The 12,535-nt window shown below is 37.9% G+C and overlaps 1 protein-coding gene across 1 annotated transcript in view; it reads right to left on the reverse strand.

Annotated features, from left to right (window-relative positions):
• LOC112241972 (extracellular serine/threonine protein kinase FAM20C-like) overlaps positions 1-12,535 on the reverse strand; it is a 96,116-nt gene that overhangs the window by 77,582 nt on the left and 5,999 nt on the right. The window contains exon 3 of the mRNA XM_042317157.1: positions 11,333-11,411. Coding sequence (XP_042173091.1) covers positions 11,333-11,411 — 79 coding nt within the window. The remainder of the gene's footprint in view (positions 1-11,332; positions 11,412-12,535) is intronic.

Raw genomic sequence — 12,535 nt, forward strand, 5'->3', positions numbered from 1 at the left:
TCTCTGACCCCTTCTGCCCTGCCAGGCCTTACCCACCTCCCTCCTGCTGCTTCCTTCCCTCAGACATATCTCTCTCCTTCTCTCTCTCCTCCCCTGTATCATGTGAGCCAGGACTCTTCACAGTGAGACTGTGGGATAATGAAACCCTTGACTGAACCACCCTGCAGGCCTACTTGTTGGCTCTCTACCAAGGGTGTGAGCATGAACTCCTCTTAGCCCCCTTGCTTGTCTCTCCCACCGTCACGCCTCTGGAAGACTCATTGAAAATCTTTTCTCGAGGCATCGGAAATCTGAACACCACAACATTCCTCCAAATGTGTCCTAGACCATCCTAGGCCTCACTGCTGAGATGGATTCAGTTGATATGTCAACAGGTTTCATGAACTCCGTTCCACTGAGCGGTGAGTTGCATTAGTTGTTGAGGTTCTCAACCCTTCGCCGCAAAATCTAAATCCATCCACACGCATATTTTAGCTCTCCTAACTTTTTTATGAGGCCCTACAAATGGAGCAGTGGGCGGTTTGGCGAAGTGTCAGAGTTCTGGCGTGTCCGACCTCACTCCTACCTCACGCTGGTAGACACATTTACATCAAGCTCAAAGGAACTCAACATGGGAGCTGCTTTGATGCCTGATGAACATCCAGATGCACAACTGGACAGGTGGCGGAGGACCAACACACAACTCAGTAGCTAGCTAACACTCTGAAGCTACACCACCCCGGGGTCCAGCTTAGACTCAAGGACACGGCAATGTCAAGAGAACCTATGAACAGGAGTATTTCCTGGGTCCGGTCATATGAACAGGGAAACTCAGGGCCCTAGTCGTAGCATGTAGTTATAGCATATAGCTAGTTAGTTAGAATTTGAATTCAAATGATCAGCCATTCAAAATGCTGCAGTGGCATGATAGTGTTGCTGCCATGGCAAGCCTGCTCTAATTAAAGGAACACATCTGTAGCATACAGTCGGGTTGTAAAAGATCATTATAGCATATAACTAGAGCTCAGAGCTTTTCCCGAGAGCTCATACAGCAAAATCAGTGATCAGCCCCCAACAAAACACACTCCAGACATTTTACATTATATCTAGCATAGACATAGTCAAAATAAAGGAAGCACTTGAGCAATTGAAGGATACGAAGTATATTGAAAGCAGGTGGTTCCGCACAGGTGTGGTTCCTAAGTTAACTAAACAATTAACATCCCATCATGCTTAGGATCATATATAAAAATGCCCATTATTCTGGCTACCCTGGCTAGAAGAAGAGATATCTGTGACTCGTGCTCCATGGCACCTCTTGTTCTAGGTGTGTGTCACCCACTGTTTCCATTGCTCTGCCCATCAATCAACTGCATCTGCACTCAGAGATGGCCATATAAAACCCTGTGTGTGTGGGGGAAGGAATGTGGGGGTTGTGGTGTGTGTGTGTGTGTGTGTCTCAGTTACCAGATCTCAACGCAAATGAACACTTATGGGAGATTCTGGAGCATGTTTTACCAACATCAACAAATGCAAGTATTGAAGCTGTTCTGGCTCGTGGTCGTGGTGGCCCAATGCCTTATTAAGACACTTTATGTTGGTGCTTCCTTTACTTTGGGCAGTTACCAGAACATTCTACATTCTTACTCCGTCTTTCAGTATCACCAGTAACCATCTGTCCTATGAGGAACTTTAAACTGTACATGTTGCACCACAGACACCCATCATTCCACTCAAGTTCATCCCTCAGGCTAATAAGAAGTCTGGTGCAATCTCAGACGTGTCATTAGGAGATTTCAGGTTAATAACATATCATTAAATGCAAGATAACCGAAAACTATGTCTCATCTCATAGCTAGACTAAAGACTATGTATCTGATGAAAAAAGTCCAATCGTCTCTGATGAAAAACAAGATGTTACTGTGGTTGACACTCAAGTGTGTTTTTCTACATGAGCTGCTATGGTCAATGACTATCATCATTCAATATACTGTGTTTCAAACAGCCCACTGACTATCATCATTCAATATACTGTGTTTCAAACACCCTGATGACTATCATCATTCAATATACTGTGTTTCAAACACCCTGATGACTATCATCATTCAATATACTGTGTTTCAAACACCCTGATGACTATCATCATTCAATATACTGTGTTTCAAACACCCTGATGACTATCATCATTCAATATACTGTGTTTCAAACACCCTGATGACTATCATCATTCAATATACTGTGTTTCAAACAGCCCACTGACTATCATCATTCAATATACTGTGTTTCAAACAGCCTGATGACTATCATCATTCAATATACTGTGTGTCAAACAGCCCACTGACTATCATCATTCAATATACTGTGTTTCAAACAGCCTGATGACTATCATCATTCAATGTACTGTGTTTCAAACACCCTGATGACTATCATCATTCAATATACTGTGTTTCAAACACCCTGATGACTATCATCATTCAATATACTGTGTTTCAAACAGCCCACTGACTATCATCATTCAATATACTGTGTTTCAAACACCCTGATGACTATCATCATTCAATATACTGTGTTTCAAACAGCCCACTGACTATCATCATTCAATATACTGTGTTTCAAACACCCTGATGACTATCATCATTCAATATACTGTGTTTCATTCAATATACTGTGTTTCAAACCCTGACTGACTATCATCATTCAATATACTGTGTTTCAAACAGCCCACTGACTATCATCATTCAATATACTGTATTTCATGACTATCATCATTCAATATACTGTGTTTCAAACACCCTGATGACTATCATCATTCAATATACTGTGTTTCAAACACCCTGATGACTATCATCATTCAATATACTGTGTTTCAAACACCCTGATGACTATCATCATTCAATATACTGTGTTTCAAACAGCCCACTGACTATCATCATTCAATATACTGTGTTTCAAACAGCCCACTGACTATCATCATTCAATATACTGTGTTTCAAACAGCCCACTGACTATCATCATTCAATATACTGTATTTCAAACACCCTGATGACTATCATCATTCAATATACTGTGTTTCAAACACCCTGATGACTATCATCATTCAATATACTGTGTTTCAAACACCCCACTGACTATCATCATTCAATATACTGTGTTTCAAACAGCCCACTGACTATCATCATTCAATATGACTATCATCATTCAATATACTGTGTTTCAAACACCCTGATGACTATCATCATTCAATATACTGTGTTTCAAACAGCCCACTGACTATCATCATTCAATATACTGTGTTTCAAACAGCCCACTGACTATCATGATTCTATCATTTCATTCAATATACTGTGTTTCAAACAGCCCACTGACATTCTGACTATCATCATTCAATATACTGTGTTTCAAACACCCCACTGACTATCATCATTCAATATACTGTATTTCAAACACCCCACTGACTATCATCATTCAATATACTGTATTTCAAACAGCCCACTGACTATCATCATTCAATATACTGTGTTTCAAACACCCTGATGACTATCATCATTCAATATACTGTGTTTCAAACAGCCCACTGACTATCATCATTCAATATACTGTGTTTCAAACAGCCCACTGACTATCATCATTCAATATACTGTATTTCAAACAGCCCACTGACTATCATCATTCAATATACTGTGTTTCAAACAGCCCACTGACTATCATCATTCAATATACTGTGTTTCAAACAGCCCACTGACTATCATCATTCAATATACTGTATTTCAAACAGCCCACTGACTATCATCATTCAATATACTGTATTTCAAACAGCCCACTGACTATCATCATTCAATATACTGTATTTCAAACAGCCCACTGACTATCATCATTCAATGTACTGTATTTCAAACACCCCACTGACTATCATCATTCAATATACTGTATTTCAAACACCCCACTGACTATCATCATTCAATATACTGTATTTCAAACACCCCACTGACTATCATCATTCAATATACTGTATTTCAAACACCCCACTGACTATCATCATTCAATATACTGTGTTTCAAACACCCCACTGACTATCATCATTCAATATACTGTGTTTCAAACACCCCACTGACTATCATCGTTCAATGTACTGTATTTAAAACACCCCAAGTGTAGCTGGCTTTCTACTATTTCACATCATTTTCTCACATGCAAGAAACACCCTGGATTGGTTGAGTTGGTGCATGATGCTAACCTGCCAATCTAATCATAGGTTGCCCAAAGCCAGCCAAGCAAGTCTAGCTCAAAGCTAGCCCATAATCAGCCTAATGCCAGCCCAAAGCTAATCTAAAGTCAGCCTAAAGCTAGCCCAAAGCTAACCCATAGTTAACCCTTAAGCTAACGCAAAGCTATCCCAAAGCTAACCAGCCCAAATTAGCTCTATGCTCGGCTGGACTTGCTGAATGATATGAGGAGACATGATACGAGGAGACAGCCAGGGCAGTAACTCTGCATGTTAACAGTGTGAACATTGACACGTGCTGAGGCACAACGGCCAGTCAATACACACACACACACACACACACACACACACACACACACACACACACACACACACACACACACACACACACACACACACACACACACACACACACACACACACACAGCATCAGCGAGACAGCCTCAGTCTGTCCTGCCTGCCCAGCTGTCTGTGGGGCTCAGGGACATCACAGAATCATACATATTTCGGCAAACACTATTGGAATCTCTGACAGATGAATTCTAAACATTGTCTCGTCTAGAGGCATTCAGAAATAGGAACTAAACACAGAGGGAAAAGCCTGAGTCGTTTTAATGTGGGTAAGTGGACTATGAGTACGCTAGCTCACTTTGTTACAAAGTGCCACATAATCTTAAACCATAGCCTTTGTTGTAGTCTTTATTATTTATTCAACATCAAAGTAAACATTGGAATTTAGCTAACAGAAAAGTGTGATACCTTATTAAACCTCTATGGGTCACCACCACATCACACCTGCAATGAAGAAGAGGCAGCTCGCTCTCTCTCTCTCTCTCTCTCTCTCTCTCTCTCTCTCTCGCTCTCTCTCTCTCGCTCTCTCTCTCTCTCTCTCGCTCTCTCTCTCTCTCTCTCTCTCTCTCTCGCTCTCTCTCTCGCTCTCGCTCTCTCTCTCTCTCTCTCTCTCTCTCTCTCTCTCTCTCTCTCTCTCTCTCTCTCTCTCGCTCTCTCTCTCTCTCTCTCGCTCTCTCTCTCTCGCTCTCTCTCGCTCTCTCTCTCTCTCGCTCGCTCTCTCTCGCTCTCTCTCTCTCCCTCCCTCCACACTGTGGTTCAATTCAGTCGGAAACGCCAGCATCCAATGTGTCAAAGTGGGCTCTTGAGCAATTACTGTTTGATCACAGGCGAGTTAGCCAAGACACACACACACACACTGTCTGTTTTAACGGTGGGGGAATTCACTGGGCATAATAACTCAGCTGGATGGTTTTTATGTGCCGTGCTTATGTTGGCAAAATGTCTCCCCCAAGAGCTTGGTGTGACGGCTCTGGGTTATCTTTTTAATTAACACGTAAGCCTGTTGATGTTAATTCATTAATTCATTGAAAACAGACTAATCATTCCCCACTAGAACAGATCAGACAGAAAATGAATGATGGATCCTAACCAGTCATGAGCGCAGCAGTTGAAATGTCTACCATTTATTCTGGTTGTTTTTCCCTGGAATAAAATGTTTGATTTTTAGGCACTTTGTTCATTCCTTTAGTTGATCAAGCACATCAGGGAGTATGATATAGGATTTGGTGTTAAAAGAGTAAAGAAGAGTAAAAGAAGCAAAGTAAATGGTGGCCTTTCTTAGCATAAATAGGGTATAAATAGGGCATAAATAGGACATAATATGTCATAACTAGGACATAATAGAGCATAAATAGGGCATAAAGAGTATTATATTGGACATAGGTAGGGCATCATTAGGACATAAATAGTATTATATTGGACATAGGTAGGGCATCATTAGGACATAAATAGTATTATATTGGACATAGGTAGGGCATCATTAGGACATAAATAGTATTATATTGGACATAGGTAGGGCATCATTAGGACATAAATAGTAATATATTGGACATAGGTAGGGCATCATTAGGACATAAATAGGACATAAATAGTATTATATTGGACATAGGTAGGACATCATTAGGACATAAATAGGACATAAATAGTATTATATTGGACATAGGCAGGGCATCATTAGGACATAAATAGGACATAAATAGTATTATATTGGACATAGGTAGGGCATCATTAGGACATAAATAGTATTATATTGGACATAGGTAGGGCATCATTAGGACATAAATAGGACATAAATAGTATTATATTGGACATAGGTAGGGCATCATTAGGACATAAATAGGACATATATAGTATTATATTGGACATAGGTAGGGCATCATTAGGACATAAATAGTATTATATTGGACATAGGTAGGGCATCATTAGGACATAAATAGGACATAAATAGTATTATATTGGACATAGGTAGGGCATCATTAGGACATAAATAGGACATAAATAGTATTATATTGGACATAGGTAGGGCATCATTAGGACATAAATAGTATTATATTGGACATAGGCAGGGCATCATTAGGACATAAATAGTATTATATTGGACATAGGTAGGGCATCATTAGGACATAAGCAGCATTATATTGAACATAGGTAGGGCATCATTAGGACATAAATAGTATTATATTGGACATAGGTAGGGCATCATTAGGACATAAATAGTAATATATTGGACATAGGTAGGGCATCATTAGGACATAAATAGCATTATATTGGACATAGGTAGGGCATCATTAGGACATACATAGTATTATATTGGACATAGGTAGGGCATCATTAGGACATACATAGTATTATATTGGACATAGGTAGGGCATCATTAGGACATAAATAGTAATATATTGGACATAGGTAGGGCATCATTAGGACATAAATAGTATTATATTGGACATAGGTAGGGCATCATTAGGACATAAATAGTATTATATTGGACATAGGTAGGGCATCATTAGGACATAAATAGTATTATATTGGACATAGGCAGGGCATCATTAGGACATAAATAGGACATAAATAGTATTATATTGGACATAGGTAGGGCATCATTAGGACATAAATAGGACATATATAGTATTATATTGGACATAGGTAGGACATCATTAGGACATAAATAGTATTATATTGGACATAAATAGGGCATCATTAGGACATAAATAGGACATAAATTGGACATAGGTAGGGCATCATTAGGACATAAAATAGGACATAGGGCATATTAGGACATAAATAGTATTATATTGGACATAGGTAGGGCATCATTAGGACATAAATAGTATTATATTGGACATAGGTAGGGCATCATTAGGACATAAATAGTATTATATTGGACATAGGTAGGCATCATCATTAGGACATAAATAGTATTATATTGGATTATAGGTAGGGCATCATTAGGACATAAATAGTATTATATTGGACATAGGTAGGGCATCATTAGGACATAAATAGTATTATATTGGACATAGGTAGGGCATCATAAATAGGACATAAATAGTATTATATTGGACATAGGTAGGGCATCATTAGGACATAAATAGGACATAAATAGTATTATATTGGACATAGGTAGGGCATCATTAGGACATAAATAGTATTATATTGGACATAGGTAGGGCATCATTAGGACATAAATAGGACATAAATAGTATTATATTGGACATAGGTAGGGCATCATTAGGACATAAATAGGACAAATAGTATTATATTGGACATAGGTAGGGCATCATTAGGACATAAATCATTAGGACAGGGCATAAAGTAGTATTATATTGGACATAGGTAGGGCATCATTAGGACATAAATAGGGCATCATTAGGAATAGTATTATATTGGGACATAGGTAGGGCACATAAATAGTATTATAGGACATAGGTAGGGCATCATTAGGACATAAATAGTATTATATTGGACATAGGTAGGGCATCATTAGGACATAAATAGTATTATATTGGACATAGGTAGGGCATCATTAGGACATAAATAGTATTATATTGGACATAGGTAGGGCATCATTAGGACATAAATAGTATTATATTGGACATAGGTAGGGCATCATTAGGACATAAATAGTATTATATTGGACATAGGTAGGGCATCATTAGGACATAAATAGTATTATATTGGACATAGGTAGGGCATCATTAGGACATAAATAGTATTATATTGGACATAGGTAGGGCATCATTAGGACATAAATAGTATTATATTGGACATAGGTAGGGCATCATTAGGACATAAATAGTAATATAGTATTATATTGGACATAGGTAGGGCATCATTAGGACATAAAAATAGTATTATATTGGACATAGGTAGGGCATCATTAGGACATAAATAGTATTATTGTTGGACATAGGTAGGGCATCATTAGGACATAAATAGTATTATATAGGACATAAATATTACATTATATTGGATTATAGGACATAGGTAGGGCATCATTAGGACATAAATAGGACATAAATAGTATTATATTGGACATAGGTAGGGCATCATTAGGACATAAATAGGACATAAATAGTATTATATTGGACATAGGTAGGGCATCATTAGGACATAAATAGGACATAAATAGTATTATATTGGACATAGGTAGGGCATCATTAGGACATAAATAGGACATAAATAGTATTATATTGGACATAGGTAGGGCATCATTAGGACATAAATAGTATTATATTGGACATAGGTAGGGCATCATTAGGACATAAATAGGACATATATAGTATTATATTGGACATAGGTAGGGCATCATTAGGACATAAATAGTATTATATTGGACATAGGTAGGGCATCATTAGGACATAAATAGGACATAAATAGTATTATATTGGACATAGGTATATCATTAGGACATAAATAGTATTATATTCATTAGGACATAAATAGTATTATATTGGACATAGGTAGGGCATCATTAGGACATAAATAGGACATAAATAGTATTATATTGGACATAGGTAGGGCATCATTAGGACATAAATAGTATTATATTGGACATAGGTAGGGCATCATTAGGACATACATAGTATTATATTGGACATAGGTAGGGCATCATCATTAGGACATAAATAGTATTATATTGGACATAGGTAGGGCATCATTAGGACATAAATAGGACATAAATAGTATTATATTGGACATAGGTAGGGCATCATAAGGACATAAATAGGACATAAATAGTATTATATTGGACATAGGTAGGGCATCATTAGGACATAAATAGTAATATATTGGACATAGGTAGGGCATCATTAGGACATAAATAGGACATAAATAGTATTATATTGGACATAGGTAGGGCATCATTAGGACATAAATAGGACATAAATAGTATTATATTGGACATAGGTAGGGCATCATTAGGACATAAATAGTATTATATTAAATAGGCACATAAATAGTATTATATTGGACATAGGTAGGGCATCATTAGGACATAAATAGGACATAAATAGCATTATATTGGACATAGGTAGGGCATCATTAGGACATACATAGGACATACATAGGACATAGGACATATATAGTAATATATTGGACATAGGTAGGGCATCATTAGGACATAAATAGTATTATATTGGACATAGGTAGGGCATCATTAGGACATACATAGTATTATATTGGACATAGGTAGGGCATCATTAGGACATACATAGTATTATATTGGACATAGGTAGGGCATCATCAGGACATAAATAGTATTATATTGGACATAGGTAGGGCATCATTAGGAAATAAATAGGACATAAATAGTATTATATTGGACATAGGTAGGGCATCATTAGGACATAAATAGGACATAAATAGTAATATATTGGACATAGGTAGGGCATCATTAGGACATAAATAGTATTATATTGGACATAGGTAGGGCATCATTAGGACATAAATAGGACATAAATAGTATTATATTGGACATAGGTAGGGCATCATTAGGACATAAATAGGACATAAATAGTATTATATTGGACATAGGTAGGGCATCATTAGGACATACATAGGACATATATAGTAATATATTGGACATAGGTAGGGCATCATTAGGACATAAATAGTATTATATTGGACATAGGTAGGGCACCATTAGGACATACATAGTATTATATTGGACATAGGTAGGGCATCATTAGGACATAAATAGTATTATATTGGACATAGGTAGAGCATCATTAGGACATACATAGTATTATATTGGACATAGGTAGGGTATCATTAGGACATAAATAGTATTATATTGGACATAGGTAGGGCATCATTAGGACATAAATAGGACATAAATAGTATTATATTGGACATAGGTAGGGCATCATTAGGACATAAATAGGACATAAATAGTATTATATTGGACATAGGTAGGGCATCATTAGGACATAAATAGGACATAAATAGTATTATATTGGACATAGGTAGGGCATCATTAGGACATAAATAGTATTATATTGGACATAGGTAGGGCATCATTAGGACATAAATAGTATTATATTGGACATAGGTAGGGCATCATTAGGACATAAATAGGACATAAATAGTATTGTATTGGACATAGGTAGGGCATCATTAGGACATAAATAGTATTATATTGGACATAGGTAGGGCATCATTAGGACATAAAGAGTAATATATTAGACATAGGTAGGGCATCATTAGGACATAAATAGTATTATATTGGACATAGGTAGGGCATCATTAGGACATAAATAGGACATAAATAGTATTATATTGGACATAGGTAGGGCATCATTAGGACATAAATAGGACATAAATAGTATTATATTGGACATAGGTAGGGCATCATTAGGACATACATAGGACATAAATAGGCAAACGTGATATATTATGATGTCATTAACGTTCATAAATGGATGATATAACGGGGGATTTGAAGGTCTTTTACTTTGTCAACATTTATTCAATCTGCCACAGACACCACAGACACTACAGACACTACAGACACTACCGACGATACAGGTGCCAAGGGCGCCGCAGACACCACATACACTACAGATGCTACATGTGCCACAGACACCACAGGCACCACAGACACCACAGATGCCGCATACGCTACAGATGCCACAGACACCACCGGCACCACAGACACCACCGGCACCATAGGCACCACAGACATTACAGACATTACAGACACTACAGACACTACTTGAAGAGATGTCAGGTAGGTTATCCTTCATCCTTCTTGTACATTTTATACAAACGATTGGTACTTACTTCATGGGCTTGAACAGCGCCTGTCCGTAGTTATGGAAGGTCATGATGAGCTTCAGTTGAGTTCCTCCTGACTTCATGACTGTTTAGGGAAGAGACAAAGAGGTCAAATGTGAATTTACTGTATCATCTTGAGGTACAGAAACACAGACATCCACACGACCATACACGAGCACACACACGCAGGCACACACAAACGCAGGCACACACACGCAGGCACATACACACAGGCACACACACGCAGGCACACACACACGAGCACACACACACAGGCACACACAAACGCAGGCACACACACACACACACCAATGGCCACCCCTCCCCCACCCCACTAGGAATGTGACAAATTGAAACATTTTCCTAACTATTAAACAGCCGGTTTTACATAAAACCATAAAGTATAAAATTCCACATGAATTCCCAATGCAGAATATGTTCCTATCGCGTATGAGCACTAGGGGGCAATGAAGTTCTATGTACCGCAGTAGGCTGAATCTCAAATGTAACACTTGGATTAGGCCCTTTATCGTGGCCACTTGCTGTTGTGTTCGATAGTGATAATTAGAGTCCGAAGGTGTTTTGGCCAAAATGAGCATTGAGATGCGGTGCGTACTCGATGTCCCAACTGACACTCAACTGACGTCCCAACTGACACTCAATATTCCAAAAAATATGAATCAATTTGCAATCATTGTCTTCCTCGACCTGTCCAGTAGCAGTGTGTAGGTAAAATCACTGGGGAACCCAAGCCCCCCCCCAAAGAGCTATATTACAACCTGTCTGTTGTGATAATTGTGTTGTTTGGTTCATATGCCTTGACACTGTGATATACAGGCCTAAAGGCCGAGACAATAAGAAGACACAGTGGCAGAATAAATTCAACCAAACCTTTCTTTCATCACAAAACCAGATAACATCCTCTGTCCAGTGAAGTCCACAAAGCATATTGCATGTAACAAACAGTTACATGACCTACAGCATAGTCAAGAAAGTTAATGTTTCTGACATTTTCGGACCACTAAACAACTATTGATTTAGAACCACAGAGAGTTACTGCAAGTCACAAAGAAAACAGAAGCTCCACTATTCCAGCACCATTTACACTTCAACATTTCAACATCATCAAATCACCTCTGCTTAGTCTAATACAGAGACAACTAAAAGATACCAAAATGATTTAGTCCAATCAACATAATCTAAATATGA

This window comes from Oncorhynchus tshawytscha, unplaced genomic scaffold, assembly GCF_018296145.1.
Source record: "Oncorhynchus tshawytscha isolate Ot180627B unplaced genomic scaffold, Otsh_v2.0 Un_contig_636_pilon_pilon, whole genome shotgun sequence".
Classification (NCBI taxonomy): domain Eukaryota; kingdom Metazoa; phylum Chordata; class Actinopteri; order Salmoniformes; family Salmonidae; genus Oncorhynchus; species Oncorhynchus tshawytscha.